At 33.2% G+C, this 26716-nt stretch overlaps 3 protein-coding genes across 5 annotated transcripts; 1 reads left to right on the forward strand and 2 right to left on the reverse strand.

Moving 5' to 3' along the window:
• Positions 1-262: 262 nt before the first annotated feature.
• On the reverse strand, positions 263-1250 carry LOC134235446 (complement component 1 Q subcomponent-binding protein, mitochondrial-like). The gene has a single exon (XM_062717894.1). It carries the CDS (start codon positions 1189-1191, stop codon positions 415-417), a length of 777 nt encoding a protein of 258 aa, XP_062573878.1. The 5' UTR covers positions 1192-1250; the 3' UTR covers positions 263-414.
• A 2393-nt stretch (positions 1251-3643) lies between these two features.
• Positions 3644-15787, reverse strand: LOC134241229 (probable dolichyl pyrophosphate Glc1Man9GlcNAc2 alpha-1,3-glucosyltransferase). 3 transcript variants are annotated; one of them, XM_062724929.1, is made up of 13 exons: positions 15655-15787; positions 11206-11284; positions 10826-11019; positions 10374-10502; positions 8690-8753; positions 7518-7638; positions 7283-7386; positions 6981-7101; positions 6656-6789; positions 6177-6316; positions 4881-4978; positions 4156-4228; positions 3644-3897 (listed from the first exon to the last, which is right to left on the reverse strand). In XM_062724929.1, the coding sequence occupies exons 3-13, from the start codon at positions 10927-10929 to the stop codon at positions 3660-3662; spliced, it is 1326 nt and encodes a 441-aa protein (XP_062580913.1). In that variant the 5' UTR covers positions 10930-11019; positions 11206-11284; positions 15655-15787; the 3' UTR covers positions 3644-3659. The 3 variants fall into 3 exon arrangements, with proteins under 3 accessions (XP_062580913.1, XP_062580246.1, XP_062579595.1); XM_062724262.1 differs by lacking the exon at positions 15655-15787 and adding an exon at positions 14802-14837; XM_062723611.1 differs by lacking the exon at positions 15655-15787 and adding an exon at positions 11918-12041.
• On the forward strand, positions 15743-25976 carry LOC134243398 (ras-related and estrogen-regulated growth inhibitor-like protein). Its single transcript, XM_062725948.1, has 3 exons — positions 15743-16164; positions 20291-20421; positions 25719-25976. Exons 1-3 carry the CDS (start codon positions 16080-16082, stop codon positions 25932-25934), a joined length of 432 nt encoding a protein of 143 aa, XP_062581932.1. The 5' UTR covers positions 15743-16079; the 3' UTR covers positions 25935-25976.
• Positions 25977-26716: the final 740 nt, after the last annotated feature.

A 26716-nucleotide genomic window follows, 5' to 3' on the forward strand; every position in this document is an offset into this window, starting at 1 on the left:
TTCGCTGGTTGATGAAGGATATCTTTAAAATGTCAAATTTCTCATTAACTAGGCCGATGACCTACCTTGAACTTTTTATATTTTTTAGAACAAGGAATCAACACAAACATATAAATAAATCAGAAAAATTCAAATGAATAGTTTTTTTGTTTACTACCTATCAATCTCTACCTTAAGACAAAAGAAAAGAGATCCTTTATATATAATCATCATGGTGTAGCACAAACATTTCCCTGTATTAACCATATTTTATATATACATGTATAGGTTAAATATGTGATTTATTGTGAAAGGAATCAAGATATCAATGACATTCTCTCACAAAGCACAAATGCCAAATCACTGAAATGATAACTCTTTTCTATCAAAAAAGTACAAGATTTCAGAATACACAACTTTACTACTATACTGTTCTTATTTCTCATCCACAAAAGATTTGAATGTATTGAGAAACTTGATGTATTCACCGTGTTCATAGTTGGTACTAAAATCAATTAATTCTTTGGCAAATTCATTGTCTATTCCGCGTTCGTCCAACATGTCCATCAACTTTTCATACATTTCTCCGTCCATCGTCTCTCCACTGCAGACGTATGTTGATGGCACAATTTCACCTTTACAGACGCTGAAGTGAACAATTTCAAATTTGTCGCGAACTTCCTGCTCGTCACCATCATCTGCATCTAGTTCAGTAAGAAACTGGCAAGAAATGCGGATTTTCATGCCACTCTGCTTTTTGATCTGTACAATAAATGGCGGTCTACAAATCATTTGTGGCATTTCGTTACTGTAGTCTTCTGAACCCTCGTCGACCAAATCAGTGGCGTTGTTGACATTAAATTCTACCGTTATGGTTTCGTTTCCCTCCGATCTGGACATCGAAACTTCACAACCATCTCGCACAATTTTCCAGTTTTTCAAATATTCTGTCTCCTGACCACCTGAGCTCTTTTTCTCGTTCTCAATTTCCTTTGCAATATGCTGAGACATATCCTGATCTGTCTCGGTGTAAAGCAATCTTTTCTGAAGTGAACTACATTCGAGTTTCCTCGAAAAGGCCAACACGCTGGACGGTGGGTTACTGCGAAAGTTTGCTGATGACAGGATTCTTCCAAATGAAGAAGCGGCGGAGATCGCTCTTCTTGACTTTTGAAAATTGTTAAGAAAATGTTTTGCAATTAAAGAAGACATAATTTCCCTTTTTTAACAAACGAAGGTTAACCACCACAACGTGATCCAAGTTGAGCTGTTTTCTTTTTATTGAATGCCGATCTCGATTTATTTGCAAATCAAACAAGCAACTTTTGTACAAAATTTATTTAACCACAGGCACCTGAATTTTTATCAATAAGTCGCTAAATTAGTCTAAATAATAATAATTAATTAGAATTAATACATTAGTCTTATATCGAAAAATTCTACCCCTCCGAGGCTTTTCACTTAGTACAGTGAAAACTGTATAATCCGGCACCTGTGTATAATCCGTCACATTGATATTGCCCACGTAAAAATTCTTTCCGGCACACAAAAAAGTATGTGGAAATGGGTGCCTTTAATATTAAGTGAAGAAATACAGAAAAGAAAAAAAATCTTTTCCAGACAAACTTCTGTGTCGCATGCTTATAACATCATGCCAAGAAAACCTTAGCATTCTCTCCGTATAGCAAACTCAATAAAAGCCGAATTAACATTAATCTGTGATTCTTCCCCTGGGAGACGTGCGGAAGCAATTAATGTCCGCAGTTTTGAGGGAGGGATCCTAAAATTTACTGGGTTAAAATTATAGGTAGAATACTAGTTATTTAGAAGCCTTTGCCCCCCCCCCCTCTCCCATTGCCTTTTCCGGGTGGGGTGGGGGGGGTGAAATTAATTATAGTAAAGTAATTCTTCAATAAAATAAGCTGCCTTTCATTTTATTTTTTACGTAATTCAATTTCAAAATATTTTTTCTATGTACAAATTAATTGACATCGGGTAGTTGTGGAAGTACCGCGTCGAAATATAGATAAAAGAGTACCAAATTTCCGGAAGTTTACATCAGTTCCTGGTTGAACAAGATGGAGACGAGTACTGAATGGGTAGACGTTACCCGATTGGCCATGTATATATTTTCATTTTAAAGTGAATATTTTCTTTTGATTTTTTTTTTCTTATTTTCTTCAGTCCAATTTTTTATTTTTAATAAATTTTGGTACCAGTGCCTCTGGCATTTTACGTATTTTGTAAATAAAGATTTTTGACAGTAACTTTTTAGGGTATTTGTACTACTTCCTGGGGTAGAAGTTTATTTTTCTTTAACTAAGAAAGCTTAAAACCTAGGATCCACCCCCAGAAGTCTGCTGCCGTAAATTGTCTTGCTGGCGTTTGGGGAATATGGGTGATTTGCATCAATTACACTTTTATTGACTCCATCGCTGTCGAAATCGGACGAGATTTCTTGGCATGTCATTACAGGACCTTATTACGCGGGGAGTTAAGGGGTGTAAAGACCCTTTTCTCTTTTTTTTCAAAATGGTGTTTTGCTAATAGATAGTAGATGTATGTGTAGGTGAAGAGTTTGATATGGATGCTGCATGCCCCCCCCCCCCTCCATCCAGGCCTCCCCCTTAATGTATGTTGCAGTATGGTATATCTCGGAACGTAAACAAATTTCAGCAATTTTACACATGCACTTGGGAGGTGGAACACCCCACCACCACCACACCCCCTCTTTCTATTTTTTTTCTTTTTAAATCTGATCAGCCAGTGAGGTCAACACACATTTTCCTATTTTGGTAATCTAGCGTGCCCTATATGATATAGAAAATGCAACCCTTTTGTCTGTTTTTAAATGTATCGTTTTCAACTAATACACTCTCTTTATTTCAGTAGAAAACTTTGAACGAGATTCTGTAACATCAACTTTTCTACCTAGACTGGTTATTTTGTTTACAGCCAAAGTTGTTATGATTTTAAAAAAAAACAAACTGAAAGCTACACTTCCCCAGAAAGCTTCCACATGTTTCATTTTTTTTTTTTGTGGTTCTTGTAAAGATTTTTAACTAATCTGAACCAATTTTCATTACTTCTTGATTATCTCCCTCTTGGAAGAAGGTGAGGCCCCTCATCTGAAAAAAAAAACCAAACACTTGTACCCACTTTACCCAGGATTATTTTGTACCAAGTTTGGTTGAAATTGGTCCAGTGGAGAAGGTATAAAAGTGAAAAGTTTACAAAGACAACAACTACAATGACAACAACTACAGACAGTGGACAAATGTCAATCAGAAAAGCTCACTTGAGCCTTAGGCTCAGGGGAGATAATAATTAAATATTTCCATTTTTAGATTCTGCAACTTGTGACATTATGTCTGATCATTTTCTTGAAAGACCTGTAATCTGATATAAGATGTGGCTATATCGAGTTTTAAAAAAACTGGCTCATTTGGGGATCTTTACATGTAATTTTTTCTGAAATTATTGACATTTCAATCCACTAGGAATTAAAAACATATCATGTTACTTGTCTGATAAATAAATCATTAATGTTCCCATTCTCCTACCATCACTCCATCCTCATTACAAAAATTCTTGCATAAAGGTATGTTACAGTACAAAACATGAATATAAATTGTTGCGCTAAGAAATTAAGAATGTAGCAAGACTTGGTTTATAGACATTTATTGAGATTTAACTTTTTTGTCCAATAAAGTTATCACATAAAACTTAATCCAGGAATAAATAATTCCCACAGAACAATACACAGAAATTAGCATTAAAGGAAGAAATGGATATTTTTCAGAGGAGCTAAACAAAGGAAATATGGCACTGTTCCACAGCTCCAATGGAATAAGTCCAATAATGTACAAAGATTCAAAAGAATTCAGGAGAGGAAGGGACCTCCAACTCCATGAGGACCTGAAAATTGTAGAGTGTTGTTAATATTCCATTTGAATGAATGGTATATTTTAAAAGAATTATTTTATTGTAAGAAATATGAAATTTACTGTTCAACTAAATGTAATAATGGAAATTTTCACATCCTCAGTAATCCCCCCTTACAAGAGAGCTGAACACACTTGAATCCTCATAGATCTAACTCAAGAATGCTTTGCTGCAAGTTAGTTTGTTTCATCAAAGTAAACTCTTTTAAAAGGTAAGTTTTTTTTAACTCACTTGTAAATATATCCGAGACTAGAAAAAGCACATACAGAATACACTAACATCAAAAGAATCTTGGTCATGGTTTCTGAAACAGAGTAGGTGTCTTTAAGAATACAGTGCACTTTTTAAATGAAAATTTTTTAAAATGATTGTAAATAAAAGATGACAACTCTCACTTTACAAACCTAATCTACATTTACGACAAAGTCTCAATACCAAATTAATGATCAGTAAGATCACTTGCTACACTTGGTATAATACATGATTTCAAACATTGCATAACTTTATTAAGAAATGTCAAAAATTAGAATATTGAACATCAATTCCACATTTCCTACTTTTTAGTAGCAAGCATCATTAAATAATTGAAGGGTCACTTGAAGTGACCTAAGCAAGGCTAAAATTCTCTAGATCTGTGATCCACACTAGTAAATCAATGCATGTTTCCTTTATTTCAAAGTAATGACTACAGGAAAATGCTGGTCACAGTTAGGCCATGCAAAGTTAATTCCTTGGTTCTCAGGCCTTTTTTTATATACATTTTATTGCCCCCAATGATGAGCAGCTTTTTAGATTGTACAAAACCTCCAAAAAATGATGAGGGAGGTGATTTGTTTTTTTTTTTTATTTCATTGATTTAGCAATAAAAAGGGTCAATGAGGCACCCTAGGAGGAGATAAGGGAGGGCCTGAGAACTAAGAAATTAATTTTTTGCCTTAGGCAGGACTATACTATACCTGCTGGTGTGAAGAGTAATGGAAACAAAGAATAATGGCCTGTTGTGGAGAGTAATAAAAAGACCGAGGCATCCTCTCTTTTGTTCAACACTAACAAACTGGAAATATTCATTTACCGGTATATACAAGTCTCAGTATAATAAAATGAAATATAATATAAACCTAGCTTTAAAACAAAATTCATATACAGGTGACTCTCGATGGCTCGAACTCCGATCTCTCGAAGTTCTCTATCTCTCGAAGTGAACCTCCGGTCCCGTTTTTTTCCTCTATATAATTAAGCAAATTTACTCCTGATCTCTCGAACTTCTCTCTCTCGAAGTTCTCTATCTCTCGAACCAAAATCTGGGTCCCGTTACACATATTTCATTGAATTTTACTCTCTATCTCTCGAAGTTTTGATTGCGCACGTTTATACACGCCAATCAAGCGTAAAATTGATGCAGTCTGGACTTACCTGGAAACAATGAAAGCCATGGGCTGGCATGGAGGTGTTAATTGGGTGTTTACATAGATGACACTACACCTGTGGGTTGTCCGTGTTTTTATATAATTAGTTGGTTATTAATTACAGGGTAGATTATAAACAACTTATTTCGAATTGAAACTGAGACGATAATTTTTAGAAATTTAATTTATAGATGTTCATTTCAGTAAGTTCCGATAGACTATGAACTTTTATTATGATTAAATAGAGTCTAAATAATTCCAGCATGGCAAATATTGCACAAGAAAATTCCTTTCTCAAGGACTGAATACCGATTAAGAAAAATCTGTTGAACATTGGTGAAGGTCCCGATCAAGCCGCGGAATAGCCAAACCGACAATTGCTATTCGGGTTTCACGTAATCATGAAATAACAATAAATAAATACTAAAACTTTAGAAATTAGTTTTATTTATTCGAAATGCAATCATTGTTGTTTATATCACGTAAACTACCTGTCAAATACAATTGAAAGCGTGCAATGACTTTATTTACATATACTTCCGGTATCTATAAAAGTAGAACTTCGGTGATCGGAACTGAAAATTCCGGATTTTTTTTACTTTCTATCTCTCGAACCCCTCGATCTCTCGAACTTTTCTTGTGGTCCCTTGAACTTCGAGAGATCGAGAGTCACCTGTATATTGAAAATAACTAGTATGAAGCAATTATTTTCAACAGTATGAAGGATATTCATAGAGGACAGTGAGGGCCAGGAGTCTAGAACACTAGATTTACCACTTGTCCACAAACACTGATAAATTAAATACTATGAAAGTCATTTTTATCTTGAGGAATTAAATCTCATACCATAATGGCAATAAGATGATGAGAATGGCTTTTTCATGAACATGCCAGCCAAATAAGTAAGATCCAAAAGCGCACAAGACAACTGCTCGAACAAAACTTTCTGGTCCTTTAGAGGTGTTCCACAGATAATACATGACTGGCTGCAATATGACAAAATACAAACACACTGTACTCACAGCTTTAGTTCATACTATATAATATTTAATCAAAATACATGTATATTTAAACATAACTATTAATTAAGACAAAGATTTTAAAAAATCAATACATTTAAATCTTGAACAATGTGAGACTGACAGAGAAATGTGTTCTGTGAGAGTTAAAAAGACTGAAATATAAATCTGAAAAGCCAACTCTCGTCAACAAATCCCTGTCTGTATGGGATATATCTAATCTTTTTTTTAATTTGGAGCAATTTTCTCATATCTAGGTAATAAGAATCCCTTTAATACTCTATATCGATGTATTAAAATACAAACCAAAATAGAGAGAAGAGTTGCTATAAGTGTAGCTATTGGTGGAACTGAGGGTAAAACTACATGATGGAATTCTTGTACTAGTCCTCCTGTCATCACTGCAGAAGGGGCACCAGTTGTCAGATGTAGCCTTGACCCTATTTAAATTAATTCTTAGTAGTAAGAGTCAATAACTTATATGGAAATGTACAGTGTATCATAAAATCATTTTTGCTGTCCATATCATTGCTTGCCTATCACATAAACATGTATTGTTAACATTTATATCGACAAAGTTATTTAAAGTCCAGATATATAAATAAAAGTTCAAATGTTAATGTCCACTTACCTATTATTGTTAAAATTTTATCAACAAAGTTATAAAGAGCCCATACATTAGGGGCCCAGTAGGCATGACACAGTCCTCGCTTAAACGGGAACAACCGAGACAGAACTTGTGGCACTTGTTTCTACATAAAAGTCAAAATAATTGCTAATTTTGATTTTTGAATCTTCAAGAGAAAGTCTTAGGAGAAACGGGGATCTTAAAATCCCAAAAAGGTACTAGCGTAAATTTTGTTACAATGTGACCGTTCTATATTCTCTTTGTAAGATGACACTGGAAATGGATATAAATAAACTTGGACTTACTAAATACACAAATGGTCCTAAGGATAATGCAAACACATAAATGACAACAAAACCAAGAGAAAAGAGGCGAAATGGTGAAAATGATGACAAGTGGAACTTTCCATCTGAAATATAAAAAAAATTATTTTAAAAAGTCAGTGAAAGATTTTTACTTAAATTAATATTCTGAAACCCCTAAACTTTACATAATTCTTTAATTTTTAGGTGTAAAGACTAGTACATGTAGTGTACATACCTTTTGATTTAAAACAGTAATGTCTCAGGAGATAGACAAAATATGCAGGTGCAATGTACAGGTAAATGTGTTTAAAGTTGAGCAGGACTGAAAACCAGAGAGCTGACCAAATAATCTGATTCTGCAAAAACAAAATTTTAATTTTATCAATTTATCTTCTTTTGAGGTTTCTTGTCTATTTTTATTAGCTCACCTGAGCCGAAGGCTCAAGTGAGCTTTTCTGATCAAAATTTGTCCGTCGTCTGTCAATGTTGTCGTTGTCGTCGTCGTTGTCGTAAACTTTTCACATTTTCATCTTCTTCTCAAGAACCACTGGGCCAATTTCAACCACACTTGGCACAAAGTATCCTTGGGTGAAGGGGATTCAAGTTTGTTCAAATGAAGGGCCACGCCCTTTTCCAAGGGGAGATAATCATGAATTTGTTAAAAATTAATGGCATTTTTAAAAAATCTTCTTCTCCAGAACCACTGGGCCAGGAAAGATGAAACTCATGTGGAATCATCCTCAGGTAGTGTAAATTCAAGTTTGTTCAAATCATGACCCCCGGGGCAAGGGTGGGGCCAAAATGGCCGACTCAAGTTTTACATAGGAATATATAGGAAAAATCTTTAAAAATCTTCTTCTCCAGAACCACTGGGCCAGGAAAGATGAAACTCATGTGGAATCATTCTCAGGTAGTGTAGATTCAAGTTTGTTCAAATCATGATCCCCGGGGCAAGGGTGGGGCCAAAATGGCCGACCCAAGTTTTACATAGGAATATATAGGAAAAATCTTTAAAAATCTTCTTCTCCAGAACCACTGGGCCAGGAAAGATGAAACTCATGTGGAATCATCCTCAGGTAGTGTAGATTCAAGTTTGTTCAAATCATGACCCCCGGGGCAAGGGTGGGGCCAAAATGGCCGACCCAAGTTTTACATAGGGATATATAGGGAAACCTTTTAAAATTTTCTTTTCAAGTACTTCAAAGCTATGATTAGTGATAATTATATGGAATCATAGGTAGTGTAGATTCTAGTTTGTTCAAATGATGAACGCCTGGAAAGGAGGGGGGGTAGTAAATTCAAGCATGATGTGCTCAGGTGAGCGCTGTGGCCCCTGGGCCTCTTGTTTGTTTTTCTTTTTAATTTCATAGAAAAATACAAAAAGAGAATATGACTCAAATTCTTAACCTGTAACAAGCAGGTAATGGACCACAAAAGGATTCCAAACATGAAGCCATTGTATTGAAAATGAATATGTCACAATGTTAAGGTCTTCTACTATTGATAAGGAGCATAAAAAAATTGAAACAAAATAATTCTTAAAAGAAGTAAATGTGAACTACATGTATTTTAGAAAAATGGTCTTAAATTTAACATACATATGTTTTATGAATGTATGTTTCAAAACATGCAAAATGAGCATGATCTTCACCAAAGATGTCAATTTGAATACTTTAGATTGCCATGACCTACATAGTAGATCTTTGCAAAAAAAATACAATAAACTTATAAGCAGAATAACTTCTATGTGAATATACTGAATATGGTACATATTTAAGATAAACCTTAAGATGGATTTTGGTTTAAAACAAACACCCAAGACATGATCAAAACACCAGAAAAAATCTGTGAGCCAATGCTCACTAGTAATACCCCCGCTCTGATGTAAATAAGCACTATCATGTTAATATACACAAGTTCAGTTACAGGCAGATGCACAGAAAAATATGAAGTTGACATCAGATTCATATCAAAATTAATCCACCATATGGCATGCCTAAACAAAGAAAGTAATAAAATTTGAAGCATCCGCTATGAATAGCTAATGAGAAAACTGCGACGAAAATTTGTTATTTGTGAAACAGACAGACGCACAGACAAACAGGAAGTTGATACCCGATTTGAAAAAAAATGTATCCCAACATATGGCATGCCATAGAGAAGATTGTGTTAAAATTTCAAGCATCTACAATGAGTAGTTGCAGAGAAAACTGCGACAAAAATTTGTTATGTATGAAACAGACAGATGCACAGACAAACAGGAAGTTGACATCGGATTTGAACGACAATGTATCCCACCATATGGCATGCCTCAGAGAGATTGTGTTAAAATTTCAAGCATCTACAATGAGTAGTTGCTGAGTAAACTGCGACAAAAATTTGTTATGTATGAAACGGACATACGCACAGACAAACAGGAAGTCAACATCAGATTTGTGCGAAAATGTATCCCACCATATGGCATGTCTCATAGAAGATTATGTTAAAATTTCAAGCATCGACGATGAGAAGTTGCTGAGAAAACTGCGACGAAAATTTATTATGTATGAAACGGACAGACGCACAGACAAACAGGAAGTCGACATAGTATTTTTGCGAAAATGTATCCCACCATATGGCATGTCTCTGAGAAAATTGTGTTAAAATTTCAAGCATTTACGATGAGTAGTTGCTGAGAAAACTGCGACGAAAATTTGTGATGTATGAAACGGACAGACGCACAGACAAACAGGAAGTTGATATCGGATTTAAACGAAAATGTATCCCACCATATGGCATGCCTCAGAGAAGATTGTGTTAAAATTTCAAGCATCTACGATGAGTAGTTGCTGAGAAAACTGCGACGAAAATTTGTTTCGGACGGACACACAGCTAGACAGACGGACAGACAGCTAGACAGACAGACAGACGGACAGACACACAAGGGTAAAACAGTATACCCCCCTCTCCTTCGGAGCGGGGGTATAAAAATACTTAATGAATGGATAAATGATTTAAAAATACCAGATCATACTGAACAGATAAAAAAGAAAGACATATAAAGCACTTCTACTGCAAGAAAAACACCAGAGATTAAACTTGTTATAAAAGGATATGATCCACAATCAGGAGGCCAAAGTTACACAGAACCAAAAAAGAGAGAACAAAGGCTTTGTTGGTGAGCATACTGCTGTCTGAAGTTTTGGATCCTCTCCATGCATTTTTCATGTAATTACAGAATCTGTAACAGTAAGCATTGAAGGCAGTGGATGTAAATAAACTCTGTCATTTTATTTTACTGCATTAACATTATAATATACAAGCATGGATAAACTAATATTCACATAAAGTAAAAACTAGATAATAATAACAAAGTAGTTAAAAGGATTAAGTAAAACAACAACTGTAAAATGTACAACTACCCATGGCTTTCAGAAAAATTAGAAGTAGGACATACTTGTATTGAAAATAAAAAGTTCCTAACAGAAATCATTCTACAATTATGCAAAGTTATAGAAATTAATATTAAATTAATTGTAGAATTTCCTTTTGTTCAGCTCTTACTTGTTGACGGCCAGCACCAGGATGAAATCAGTGACAATGACAGAAAGTCGCTGGAAAAGGACTGTAGCTTCACTGGCATAATTCAGATTGTCCACCCTCAGCATTTCCTTATCAAAGTAATAGGCCACTTTGGCCAGGAAATATTCAAACCAAGCAAAGAAAGGGGGATAATCTAATGTCCATTCTGAAGTTTTCTGAAATAAAAATAAAATTGATAAATTGAATATGTAAGGGTTTAAACTTAACACTCACCCACTCGCTAATTGTCGGTAAAATTTGGGGTGGGTTCATAAACTTTTAAACTGTCTTGCCTCCCTTTCGGGCCCATGTGTCAAAAATATGTATATCGATATTTAAAGATATTTCTTCTAAACATTTACCTCATAGTACCATTGTTCTAGGGGTCTGCTGAATGTAATTGCTAACCAGTTCCGGTGAACTTCAAAATCTGTAGAGTGGCTAGAAACAGATCATCAGTAATATCAAAAACAAAAAATAACTGATATTTTGTCTAGCTTCTTTTCAATCTGATCTCATTAAGATTCTGATCTCATTGCAACTATTGTTGCAATCTTGGCGAGATTTGTAGAGACTAAAAATTTTGCCTAATAATTTGGTCTTTTCAAATTCAAAGAGACACCAGTACCAGACCAAATTTTTATTCTCTAGGAATCTCACCGAGAATACTATTGCTGCTATAACATGACATGTCTAGAGAAATTTAAGCAAGTGTGTCATATGTTAATGAGATATGCATGAACATTTGTTTGATATGAAAGATTTTTTGAGCTCGTGTGCACTGATCGACGTATTTTTAAGCCAAATGATTTTATTAGTATTGTCTGCAGCACAGCTCAAAAAGTACAAACTCTTTGAATGTAATGCCTTTTATGTGATGCCACACAAGTATCACTTGTCCACGTATTTTTAATGCATAAGTAGAATTATATTGGCACTACATTTTTCAAAACATGCACAACTCCGATAAACAGGTGTATATACGTAACATAAAAGGCGGGTTGATTTGCATTGCATTTCAGACCTATGCTCTTTATGTACATAATTCGTAAAGGATAGAGAAAATGCATTTACTATGAAGGAATGAGGAGAAGTTTTATGCAACTTATTGCGAGAGAGATCTGCCACACTTCTTTCATTTTTCTTTCATCAATGTTGAAGAAAAACTTTCAAAGCCGACCTTTAGCCACATGCAAGAAAGCGTTTTGCTAACCAAGCATATGAATATCTATCAATTAAAACCCTCTCAAATCGCGCCATTTTATTCCGTAAAACTCTGAGGATTTTAGTGTTTAATTTTTATTTCCCCAGTGTAAGATTCCAAGCATGCAATATTTGTCCTCTGTTTGTCCACAAAAAGTTCTACCTTGTCCATGACTATTGGTTTATAGTAATGTATGGCGCGCCAAATCACATCACAAAATGAGCTATAACCAGAGTTTCACAGTTGATAAACTATATAGCTAGGTTTATCGACTGTTAACTATAGTTTACAAACCGTGAACTATAGTTAAAAATCCGTAAACTATAGTTTGCATATGTACAACTATATTTAACGGTTGTTTAGTATAGTTTACGAATGCTAATCTAAGTTTATATGTCTGTAATAAGACGTACGTTAACAATAGATTTTGTTGATAAACATAGATTCAGGTCTGTAAACTTATAATTTACAATCATGAACTATAGTTAAGAGTTGTTAATCGTAGTTTCACAAATCGTGAAACTATATTTATCAGATCGTTAAATATAGTTTATAGTTGTAAACCATAGTTTACAAATCGTGAAACTGTATTTATCAGATACATATGGCACGCCAAATTCACAAAAATGAGATAATCATAGTTTCACAATCGATAAACTAGGTTTATCGGTTGTAAACTATAGTTTACAAACCATTAACTATAGTTAACGATCTGATAAATATAGTTTCACAATTTGTGAAACTATGATTAACAACTCTTAACTATAGTTTACGATTGTAAACTATAGTTTACAAACGTGAATCTATGTTTATCAACAAAATCTATTGTTAACGCTTTATTTCAGACAGATAAACTTAAATTAACATTCGTAAACTATAGTTAACAACCGTTAAATATAGTTTTACAGATGAAAACTATACTTAACGAATCGTTAACTATAGTTTACGGTTTGTAAACTATAGTTTACAGTCGATAAACCTAGTTTATCGATTGTGAAACTATGATTATCTCATTTTTGTGAATTTGGCGTGCCATAGATACATGTAATCTATGTTTTGCGATCGTAAATGATTGTTTTTGGTGTCAAGTATAGTTTACGGTTGTGAAACATAGATTATCGCGTTAACTATGGTTTACAGATGTAAAATATAGAATAACGTTGTTAATCATAGTTTACAGTCCGTAAACTATAGCTTACATTCGACAAACCTTGTTTATCGACTGTGAAACTATGTTTAGCTCATTTTTTTGTGAATTTGGTGTGCCATAGCAATGGCTTTCATATTTCATGTATCCTTACCAGTCCTTACGACAAAATAAATGAAACAAACCTGAAGATCTTCCCTTGGGTACCAATCACAGGCCTTTAGATCGCTTAGAAAAAAAATTGAGGTGTTGAAAAAAAAAATAAAGGTATGGATCTCTTTTAATAGGTTACCTACTTTCGCCAATAAAATTCTTTTAAATCAAATGCTTTACAATTTTACTTTTTATCCATATCTATTCAAATATAAACAATTTTCATTACTACCAAATTTCATTCCGTAATTCCTTATACTTCTCAAGATATTCTGAAATCAATTCCAAAATTGACCTAATTTTTTTTACTCGACATCAGCTTGGGCCTTCAGAGCAAACTCCATACAGTGTCGATTCTCCGGGACTACTTTCGTGCCCTACGAATAACATTCGAGCTTTACATGGATTTTCTCTAATTTGATCATATGATCTTACTTAGTCACATTTAGCTAAGTAACAGCATCCTTGACCATACCTTTTTGTGTCAATTGCCTGGTGCTACTAGGACTAAATCGTACTTCACTTGTGTATTCATTGTGAAAATTAAGACCTTTTTCGGCTGTAAATATATTTGACCTTGACCTTTGAGAACCTTTGAAAAAAATCTAACGTTTGAAAACAAACTTTTGACCAGTTAATATATATATATGGATAGGCTTTCTTATTTCGCAGGTGTATCAATTTCTTGTTATACCAACAATTTTGACCTCAGTCTCAACTGTTCTGGCCAAGGTTAAAGTTTTTTAAATGTAGGTCGAACTCAAAAAGGTCAAAATTGTTGGTATTCAAATGAAGGCCTTGTCATAAAGAATACATCTAGGAAATATATAGACCTTTGTCATAGCTGTTCAAAAGTTATGGTTTCAAGATTTAAGATTTTTAAAAGTGTGTCAAAATTTAAAAATATATCCATGCATGGAAATGTCTTGTCACAATGAATACACACATAAATACGGGTAGGATATGAAGTATGAAAGCCCTAGTTCCAACTGTTCAAAGGTGGCTCAAACTCCAAGTCGGTCTGTATATATAGATACCAGAAACACCTTGTCATAAGGAATTACGTTTTATGAAAATATTAATTAATTAAAATAAAAGTCTACTTTCAATTTTTTTATGTGAAACTGAAAACAAGCAAGCGTTTAATATTTTCATAAAGAGTCATTAATGAATTATTCATTCCAATCTCGAATTAACTAAAATTAAAGAAATCTGTTTTAATTAAGGAAGCTCTAAACACTGCACACTAAAGAGTTCTATTTGTAGGGTAGTTTTATGCAGTTAGAGTGATCTGCTCTTAGAAGCAAGATAGAAAAAATGGTTATTTACAGTTAATTACACAATTTGTAATAGATTAAAATATTTTTAGCATTATTTTAGACCAAGAATAAGTAAATGAATTAAATTTTTCTATTAATTTTTCCTATGTGAGTAAACAAGTGATTTCTGCTCACGAATAGTCTATTTTCATGGAACATTTTTCCTGCGGAAATAAGGCAGGTACCCTAGTTGAAAATTAATCAAATAATCCACATATGAACAACTTTATATGATATACCCGGTATTTTATTTCCAAGTACAAAAAGCACTTTTTATTAGTGTTTAGAGCTTCCTTAAAAAGAGCATGAAAATGGCAATGTAACGCAATTGATAACAGTGCAGTTATAATAAATATCTCTTAATGTTGAACGTAAGTTGTTCTAAAAGAAATTACAAATAAAATGTACATATTTACAACTGAAAGTATCATGGCAACTCATAAAAATACATTTTTAAAAATAAAGTAATAAACTTGTTAAAAGAAAATAAATGTAGTAATTAAAAGTGGTGCCTAAATAGCTTTTTAAAGTGTGTTCATTTATAAATTCAAATCAGTGTATCGATCAGTGTTTTTAAGTCTTTTTAAAAGATTTTTCAGCCTGTATATATATGTGATGAAAAGTGAGTTTTTACCCCCAAAAAGTATTTTTGAAACACTGATGCCCCTGTATGCTCATGGCGAGGGGTGAATTTTCTCAAATGCATGTCAAACTCCAAAGGTCAATGTCAAAATTGTTGCTACCCAAAGGAAGGTCTTGTTTATATACTATACTTTTACGCAACTAACATTCTATGCAACATTTCTATGAAACTTGTTCAGTTAAATGTGAGATTTTTAAAGTATTTCAATTTATCACAAACATTTTGCCAATGCACTCTGCCAAGACAGAAAGATAAATATACTATCCTTTGCCAACAATGTCAAGGAATGCAACATTATTTACTTAGCCCGTAAATTGACGTGAAATTGAAGTGTTTGATAATTACATTTTATCATGAAGTCTGGCCGACTTTGTACGTTGAAATCCGGGAGGAAATTCTTTAAAACCGCAAAATCTCCCCGTCACTTTGATACAGACAGATTCACCTGTATATTGCTAGCTCCTATCCTTGCTCTCTACAACATGGTTTTACTGCTTCTTTGGCGATCTCTTATCTAAACAATCACACACATTTTGTAAATCGCAGTTCAATTAGTCCGACTTGCCTTGAACTGCCAGTAATTTATTACTGAAGAGATTGGAGGGTCATATATTTTTTGACAAGGATAGGTGTTACAAACCTGAGAGTAATATTTCGCAACAACTGATTGATAAATCAAACGTGGAGTTTTAATTTTATTTTGGTTATGTAATGTGTGCGATATATTCGATTTTTCTGTTGACTCAAACAGGAAGTATGTTTCTATTCGGATGACTCTTTTTTTCATTGATCTCCAAAAAATGAAAGGATCCATTAACATTCTGGTGCTGGGGAAGGAAGGTGTCGGCAAAACAGGTCAGTTTTATAATTAATTTTACATATACGACTTCTTCACTAGCATCATTAACTTTAACACACACATAGTCGTAAAGAATTTCGTCCACTTGCAAGATTTTTTTTTTCAATAAATGATTTTCTAGATCTGTAATTTCGGTAAGACTGGGTTGTATTTTCATTTCTTTATCCTTTTTTTTCCTTACCATCAATTGCCAATCAATGTTTTTAATTAATGTTTAAAATTGATGTTTATTTTAAGAAATGAGGTACCGGTATAATTATTTGTTACTGTAGTTTAAATTTTAAAAAAAATCGCATGTTTTTCATAGTATATTCTATTTAAATTGAACTTATTGTTTTAAAAAGAAATATTTTTCAATGCAGTACCAAGCGTGGCTATGGTCGACTTATGTCTCGTTAAAACATCAAATGCAAGTGAGCAACATTTATGTCAGTAATTTGACACTAATGAAGCATGTCATAGGAAATGCCTTTCATTGCAATTTTTGACATTAATTAGATCCTAGCGACGATGAGACTCTATTTAATTTATCGACAAGAAAGTAATGATTCTCTTGTCGAAATGTATGAGGATATTGTATGTTTCAGAAGTGCATACAATATTCACCGTTTTAAGCCTTTCTCTGATATTTTGATGAAATGATTTCGAAACTGTAAAATGGTTTTAAAGGCAATATTATTTTTGACTAAAAGTACAGTTTGTGTATTGCATAAGATTCTTCCCTGCCTGGTGGCGCCACTTGGGAAAGATGACTTCAGATGGCAGCCTCTAAATCTATGCTGCCTTTTCTTTCAGATTATATATTGCGAGAGAGCTGATGTAACATTTAACAATCTCACAAAAATGATCAAGCGTTGCAAAGAAATAAATAATTTAGAGAAATTAGCTTTTACTTGGCATTATTACATAACCATATAGTCAAAATTAATTTTATGAAAATTAAACTTTGAATCAAGTCTTCTCATATCTTAAATGGTTTAAGTTTATGATGAACGTGACGAGTTTCACTTTTCTATTATCAAGATCTTAAATGTATCTCTGAATAAGAGCAATTTTTAAATCAAGGCAAGTTATTGACAAACAAGTTGATGAAATAAGGATATCAACAGTCTTGTTTAGATTCAACATTTTTCAAATTCTATGGTTGAAACATTGACTTGTTAGCAAATACAATCTATGAAAGAAATCGCGGGGTTGGTTGCGGATTGACCTTTTTCCACACACTGGTGTATGTGATTGGTCGACTTGGGAGGTTTACTCCTCAGTGGCACCTGAAAACTCCTATGATGTTTTTAGATTATGTCCGTGTTTTCTCTGCTCCAAATTGGTATTGTTGCAAAGCAAAGTTAACGTATTTCATAGTACTATAACTTCTTTTCAGGTAAATTTACATCTATTATTTGAAATTTTAAAAAAATCTTTGATTAACAATCCCTTTAGAAATATAGTTTTTCGTTTGTGAAAAAAACTTTTAAACTGCACAGTTTTAACCGAATGTGGACTAAGTTTAACCAGATTTTTTTCTTAAACGAAAATCTGTCATAGGGACAAATTTTAAAGTAAATCACAAGTAATGTATTTTTGTCTTGAATAAGAATTGAAAAGATTGAATTAAACAGATATTTACTATTTTTAGAAATCTACGAGCGTATTTTTTAAAATTTTGATTATCATATCATCAAAGACACATCTACACTGTATAATTTTGTGTTTGTAGTTGACTTAGTTTTAAAGTCGATAAAAACAACACCTGATTCGGATGTTAAGACGTTTGATCTTTAACTGATCTGTGAAGATTTGAAATAAATCTGCCAGGTTCCTATCACGACGAGTGTTTTATTGGACAAAAAATTTTCGGCTATGTTGAGATTACTTTAATGTGAATACAGAAAAAGAGGATACGATATCATCATAAGAATGTCGATGAATGGATCTGAAATCATCTGAGATTTTAAAAACAGCTGTTAAATGTTCGTATTCACCATGCTCTTTAATTCCAATGACGGATTACGGAATTAAGGAATTGTTGCTAATTTTTATGTCATTAAACTTATATTAAGTACAGGTATTACGAGGTTCTGTTCTCTTTTAGCTTCATTTCAACTTGGAAATCCTAGATCCGCTCCTGTATGCAATTTTGTTTTATTAATCAAACGTTAATCGTACGCGTTTAATTTTGTTTCAGAAGAAACCTGTTCCCTTTCTATCAGGAAAGAAATTACGAACACATCTAGTGATTTTTAGTTTGAAATCCCCCATGTTCCCCCTTTTTCAATAAGTACTAAGGTTCCTAAATTTCGATTTGCTGTGCACTTCAGATAAAGTACCATATAACGTGTGAATTAGTACATTGTACTAAGTTTCCCACACTTCGATTTACTATGCACTCCATATAAAGTACCAAATGAAGTGTAAATTATAGATATGACACCTTTATTAATGCCGCTATCAGTGTACCGGGGCAATCTACCCGTTATTCAATTGCACCACTTTCTGTCGTAATAATATTGTAATTCCTAAATTAAACAGTTTTTACATTCCTCTCAATGGCATATCTTATGTAATTACCAGGAATCTACGATTTATTTAGTTCTGTAAATTTAGAATGCGCTTTATTTGAAAAGAAATATGATTTTAAAAAAGAATTTATGACATCAAAAGAATCGCATCTTTTTTAATTAATTATTATATAGCATACTTTGCCCATATAAGTAATTAAAGATATGCGATTTCACTAAAAAAAAAAAATCAATGTATAGGAATACGTACATAGGAATAATGAATTGGTCTATAAGATGTACAGTGGAACTGTGGTATCTTGAACACCGATATCTCGAATACCATATGGATATGTATCAAAGTGATTTGGAAGTCCCAACTACATATTCTTTGACTATTTTACCCTTGATATCTCGAATCTTCGGATATCTCGAAGTTAATGAAATTTGAATGTATTTGCATGTTTTCTACATTATACCACTTGGCCATTCTGTAACCGCTTTTATATTACGTAGGTATTGTTAAATATTTTTTAAAAGACAAATCGAGTTATATCTACAGTATTACTTTAACTTCGGTAAGAACCATCACTTGTAAGTTTATTGCGATAGTTCCAATCTTCTTCAGTCCTAGATATTCGCCCGTTAACAAAGTTTTGTTTATTCAACAAAACCTGTTCCGATAAAAGTTGAGCTTCTGATAACTTAATTGTGAATATGCCGATTAATACCGTCAGTTCGGAATACAATGAACTCTTTATTGAGTTATGCTTGATACCAAATTCTCTTTTATTCAGATAAGAAAGACATATTAAGTTTCTTAAGGATGTTTTTAGTCGGAAAGTAAAGAGAAATGTGTAAACATGATAAACAAATTGATATTTATTGTTGTTTTTATTCCGAAATGTATCCCGAGTAACCTTGGGAAAATTTTCTGTAAATTACTTGTTGATACCTTGATTATTGAGAGCCCAGTCTTCATCGAGCTGTAGGAACCTAAAGCAGTCTAATATCAGAGGATATTAACTGCACCTTAAAATAATGTTCTCATTCAAGTATTTTTGTCCACATGCCAAAGTATAAACATTTTTGTTCTGATTTTTTTTTTTTTTTTTTGAAAATCATTGATAAGTGCATATATGATTACTTTATATAAATTTCCTGGGGTACCTTCTATCATTTGAGATTTTCCCTCGACTATTTATGAAGTAATTAGTGTAGCAGAAAATAGCATGTGTTTTAAATTTCTCGCCGAGTGCCAATACATCTCCATCAGTTGTTATTTTCGTTACCTGATTGATGTTCTTTTTTTTTTTTTTCTCACATTAATGACAAGAGGGGGTCGTGAACTTTTTCATACTTTCTAGCTTTAAGGATATTTCCGACTTTCAAGGTGAAGAAAATGGTTTTAAAATATCCTATATAGAGAGAATCTTGTGCTCTGATTACGAGTTCCGTCAATGAACTGATAGTGTATAATTTTCATAAAAGTTAATGTGCAATTTCTTAAATCTTTTTGAAATGAATATTAATATTTGCAAAAGTTTTGAATTTTATTTAATTACTTTTTCTTCCCTACCATGTATTTACTTAAATATACTAAACCTACAATGAATTATTTTAGCCATCGTGGTGCGGTTTTTGACCGGAAGATATCTAAGTGAATACGCTTCTTTGGAGGAAGTAACATATGAAAGAAATGTCACCGTTGATGAAAAACAAGTGTCCATTAAAGTAACAGACGTTGCAGGGAAGGTATGTTAAAACTATATTTACTGATCAACATGTTTCTTTTATATATGCATTGAAATAGTGGGTAACAGTTTTAATAAAAAAAAATTGTTACGAACGGACACACACACACACACACACACACACCCTCACACACACACACCCTCTCTCACAGACACACAAGGGTAAATCAGAATTTCCCGTCTCCTTCGGAGCGGGGTTATAATTGTGAAAATCATTTTTGGAGGATAAAATTTTTTTAAACAGCAGTAACGAATAATTCTATGCAGCCATAATTAATCTTTCATCGCTACTCTGTGTAAAGCGTATATTAAACTTGAATCTGATTATTTAAAAATCATTTAAATATAGTCATCAGTGTTTGAAATATTCAGCGGAAAGGGTTTCATCGCGCCATCATTTACTCTGTTTCGCGCGCGATTAAGCTGTCGGAAGCAAATCTCTCCAAACATTGGTGTTTATCTTATATAATGTATATAAGTCTAATCTATAACAAGTAAAATTGATGCAAAGCATCAAATCGGCCGCAAACAAAGTTAAGCTTTTAATAAAAATTCTTTCACAATTCTAAAAGCGTCCATGCAAGGAAAGCACATCAAGATATTCAAAGGTGGAAAAAACTAAGTAGTTGACCCTTACCAATGTAAAATTATTGCAGCAACTGCTATATTGCGGCAACATTGCAGCAACACATTTTTGTCACCATAAACAAGCTCTTTGGGTTGGTGAAATATCACCGCTAGCTGCAACAACTTCTGGTGACATTCTGGCAATACTGTCAGGAAAAAAAAAACTTTCTGGCAGTATTGCCAGAATGTCACCAGAAGATCTAGGATTACCCATTAGGCATTTGTGAGCATGCTCAGTAATTTACTTCCTCTTTTCAAATAAAATGGAGGGAATTCAAAGGCATGCAAGCATGTTTTGCTTCATTATTGAATGGTATCAAGTTAATTGGAGTTGTTAACTGTGTACAATAGGATTAGACGTGATGACTAGTAAGACAGAATAATGTTGAATAGGCAGAAAAAAACAATTTCAGCAGTTTCCATGACATGACCTTTTGAAAGAATTATAGGAATGTCTAACTCTGTTTTCATGGTATATATCTCAGACGTGGTAAGTCAAAACCGTATTCTTTTTAGATGAATGATTCTATGGAGATAAAATAGGAAAAATTATATGTATTTCAACTAGTGCTTGTGATGCAAGTATATGTATACTATACTTGTATGTCTATATATAATATATCATACCATTGTTGCAGGAAAATATGAATGCATGTTATCAATTAAATGCATGAACATACATAATTAATTTATTGCATATTTGAATACCTGCAAGAAAAAAATGATTCTATATATATGTTGGAAATTACAAACAAGCTATAAATTATACTGATTGGCATTGGGGAATTCATAATATGTGATGGGCAGCTAATTAAGGTTATTTGAAAAATAATGCAGAGTTGCTGGACATTTTCACAGTGGCATATTAATATTTTTATATACATTTTTTATGTGCCCGGATTGATAAATTGGGGGCGCATATTGTTTTTGTCCTGTCTGTTTGTAAACTTTAACCTTCGCCATAAATTAATGATAACTTTTGAACCAATGAGAGATAGAGACTTCATATTTGGTGAGCATACTCCACTTGTTAAGTCCTTTCAAATGATACCAAGGTCAATGACCTTGTGTCTTGACTGTGACCTATATGCTAAAAATAGTTTTTTTTGTATTGAATATTTGCCATAATTTAAGAACCATGAGAAATAAAGACTATATATTTAGTATGTATACTCAACTAATTAAGGTCTTTAAAATGACATCAAGGTCTTAGACCTTGTATCCTTGGCTGTGACCTATATGCTTAAAATAAATTTTTTGAACCTTCGACATAACTTTTGAACCATGAAAGATGGCGACCTGATATTTGGTATGCATTCTGCACTAATTATGCTCTTTCAAATGACACCAAGGTCAATGACCTTGTGACCTTTACTGTGATCTATATGCTAAAAATAGCCTTTTTAAACCTCCACCATAAATTTTGAACCATAAAAGATAGAGACTTCATATTTAGTATGCATATTCCACTAATTAAATTCTTTCAAATGTCACCAAGATCAATGACCTTGTGACTTTGACCTACATGCTAAAAATGGTTTTTAAAACTTTGTTGCCGCTGGGGGCATAGTGTTTCAAAAACACATCTTTTTTCAACAAAATTTTTCTATCTTTTCAAAGAATAGCATAAGCTTAAGTAGCTATTTCTTACTGACTCTGTAGCTTATTATGCTATTGATTTTTTATGTTCCTCAGCACAGTTTGTTAAATGTTAGATTGATAGATCATTATTTCTATTAAATACCAATTTATATAGGTAGTACTGCAGTGTTGCCCCAATATTGCTGCAGCAAAACCTGAAATAATACATGTACTGAAATTGCTTTGCAGCAACATTGCCGCAACACCTTTCTGGCAATAATGCCGCAAATCTGATTTACATACGAAAAACGATATTGCTGCAATATACTGCCAGAATGTTGCTACAATATTGCCGCAACACTTTTCTGGCAATATTGCCGCAAATCTAATTTACATACGAAAAACGATATTACCGCAATATTGCTGCAATGTATTGCCAGAATGCTGCTGCAATATTGCGGCAATAATGCCAGAAGGTGAGTATTTTGGTAAGGGGAATCATTATTTTTATTTCAGGCTTGTCTTCAAAGCAAAATAAATATTTAAAAAAAAATTTAAATAAATAGACATTTTACCGCACTTGCTCGATGTAAAAAAAAAGTCAATGATAAATGATAAGAATTTATTGTCATAAAAATGAAGATGTAGGCCTCTCAACATGTCAGAACCACGTGCCGATACCCTGGATCTTGGTCACGTGATAATTAATGCCCATGGTTTCTGCGAGTAGGCTATATGCTGCAAGCCGCGGTGCAAAATGTACAGAAAATATCTTTGTGTCATTTGCAGCTATAGAGCATATTCAAAGCAATTTTTACCAGTTGAAAAACTTTTCATTTTTTATTCACCGTGCACTTTTACCACGTCATTATTATCCGGAAAATCACCACGATTTCCTTTCATATCTTACACACTCCAAGCCTGGGGAGTATCTATTGTAAACACTTATTTATATCCAAAAATTATAAATTATCTGATGAGAAATGATCATGAAATCGAAACATAATAACAACAATTAATGTTACGTTTAAAGCAAGTTTTTAATTTTTTCATGTTTTTTACTTGTTTTCATTTTAAAAAAAATTTAAGTGAAGTAATAAAAAATCAAAGTACTCAGAAGTACAGAGAGCCGGGCTCATTTACAGAGTAGAATGGATTTCTTACATGAATCACGTTTATATTCTGATGAAAAAATTATTTTAAAACTATCAATTTAAATGATAAGACACTGACAGTGAGTTTTTCAATCCTAATACCACGGTCCGATTTTTGTCAGAATCAGAATTAATCTGGTACCGCAGCTGAATGTAAACAAACAGGCCAGTCTGGTCCCCTCTCCTGCTTTACCTCGTATGTGTAGAGAACTAAGGTAACACTGATTATCAAAAATCCTTACGTTAATGAACTATGTTCTTTGACTTATGAAGTTTTCAAAGTCATTACTTCTAATGTTTGTTTTATATAGATAAAACTTCGTTTTATTTTTTGTTGCTTTATTTAGCGTTTGTATTATCTCAAAAGCGGTTGAGAGTAAGAACTACATGTATATTTTTGCGCGTAACTTTAAAATGGCGACTATAGGGTTAACATCCTGCCTTGAACAGGATCACATAAGCCGTCAATTGCTCTTTGAGCAATAAGCCCGGCTAATAACGTCTCATTTCCCCATTTGCACTTTCCAACACAACCACAAATAGATCGGCCGCTCCTGCGGCCGATAATTAAGAGCCAAAAAATGTAATCTTTAAAGATATTGTGGAATGTTCTTTCTTTTTTTCCGTTTATCCGATGTACTAGTATATGAAGTTTGATATGAAAATGATATCTATTGTATGAAGTAAAACAATACTAGTATTTCTTTTGAACGAGAATTTTTGTCCCCCGCTTGAAAAGAGGGGGAGGTTTGTTCGTCCGTCCGTCCGTCTTTCTGTCTGTCTGTAACGCTTTCGTTTCCACACGATATCTCAAGAACCCTTTGAGCTTTTGCAATGAAATTTAGCATAGCAACTCCCTATGAATTAAAGAAGAAACCTCTTGATTTTGAGGTCAAAAGGTCAAAGGTCAAGGTCATAAATAAGCAAATTCTGTCTGTTATAACACTTTCGTTTCCACAGGATATCTCTAGAACCATTTGAGCTACTGCAATGAAATTTTACATAACAACTCCCTGTGGCCTAATGAAGACCTCTATTGATTTTGAGGTCAAAAGGTCAAAGTTCAAGGTCGTAAATTTATACATTCTGTCTGTGTGTAACACTGTCATTTCCCGGCGATATTTCAAGAAGATTTTGAGCTTATGCAATGTAATTTTTATACCAAAACTCCCTAGGACCTCTGTCACCCCTCTCAAAGTCCCCGCCCCGTTTGTTTTATTAGTACTGAGTATTTATAGTATTACATGTCGCTATTTTTAGCACTGGGGCATGAGGAGTTATTGCGGATAAAACAGGTTCTTGGCGGACTTTATGTTCTTATTACATCTATTAGAACTGTTTAATAAAGGCTAAATAAATCAAACACCATGGATTGTGTAAAATTTTGAGAATACCGAACATGAATATATACATGTATGTGACTTCAGTTCTGCATATACTTGATTCCATGTAAAGCGATTCCGTGGTGTAGTGGTACGTCTCTCGCTTCACATGTGAGAGGTCCCGCGATCGAATCTCGGTCGATCCCTTTTTTTTTTTTTTTTTTTTTTTTAAATACTTTTTTTTTTTTTACTAAATGTTAGTATTCAGCATGTGAAATGAAAAATTTATGAGGTTATAAAATCTTCATTACAGTGTGATAAATATTCCATATAAAAAGAATCTTCTATACACATAATAAAGAATAAGCAATCAAATCTTTATATGCATATTGACATACATGTATTTTATTTGCTTCACTATACTTGTATACCTTATTCTACAAATTCAGTCAGGGGGATCCGACTTTTTCCCTAAGCGGGGGACACGAATTCTCTGAATTAGCTTGTTGTTTTAAAGAATGCCAATTTTTTTCGGCTTGGGGCTTGAGCCCCATTTCATAGTCATGAAAAGCGACCAATCTTGGGTATTTTTCAAAACATTATTATGTTTATAGAATCTGGACCGGAAGTCGGCTGCAAGAGACTGGCTTCACAAAATAGATGGCGCTGTCATCGTTTATTCCGTGACGGACCGGAACAGTTTTGACCTGGCGGAAATCATCATGGATTGGCTGAGGAAAGAAAAGAAACCAAATCAGATTATTCCAATGGTCTTGCTGGGAAACAAATGTGATTTAGAACATTCCAGGTTCGTAGTTCGTACAACTTAATAAAAACCAGTGTCTAACCTTGGATTTGCAAAGTTCGAGTATTTGGATTGAATCATATGGCACGCCAAATTCACAAAAATGAGATAATCATAGTTTCACAATCGATAAACTAGGTTTATCGGTTGTAAACTATATTTTACGGACTGTAAACTATAGTTTACAACGTTAATCTATATTTTACATCTGTAAACTATAGTTAACGCGATAATCTATGTTTCACAACCGTAAACTATACTTAACACCGAAAACTATCATTTGCGATTGCAAAACAGATTATCTGATAAATACAGTTTCACTATTTGTAAACTATAGTTTACAAACCGTTAACTATAGTTAACGATCTGATAAATATAGTTTCACGATTTGTGAATCTATGATTAACAATTCTTAACTATAGTTTACGATTGTAAACTATAGTTTACAAACGTGAATCTATGTTTATCAACAAAATCTATTGTTAACGCTTTATACAGACAGATAAACTTATATTAACATTCGTAAACTATAGTTAACAACCGTTAAATATAGGTTTACAGATGAAAACTATACTTAACGAATTGTTAACTATAGTTTACGGTTTGTAAACTATAGTTTACAGTTGATGAACCTAGTTTATCAATTGTGAAACTAGGTTTATTTCATTTTTGTGAATTTGGCGTGCCATATGAATCCCATGAACTTGTAATCTGGCAGTGCTTACTCTATACTACTTTCCATTCGAAGCTTTTTTTTTTCTTTTATTAACATGATTAATTCTGCAGACTTTGATAAATATTTATAAG

This window comes from Saccostrea cucullata, unplaced genomic scaffold (genome assembly GCF_032062105.1).
Source record: "Saccostrea cucullata isolate Sc308-1 unplaced genomic scaffold, CSIRO_AGI_Scuc_v1 ctg788, whole genome shotgun sequence".
NCBI lineage: Eukaryota > Metazoa > Mollusca > Bivalvia > Ostreida > Ostreidae > Saccostrea > Saccostrea cuccullata.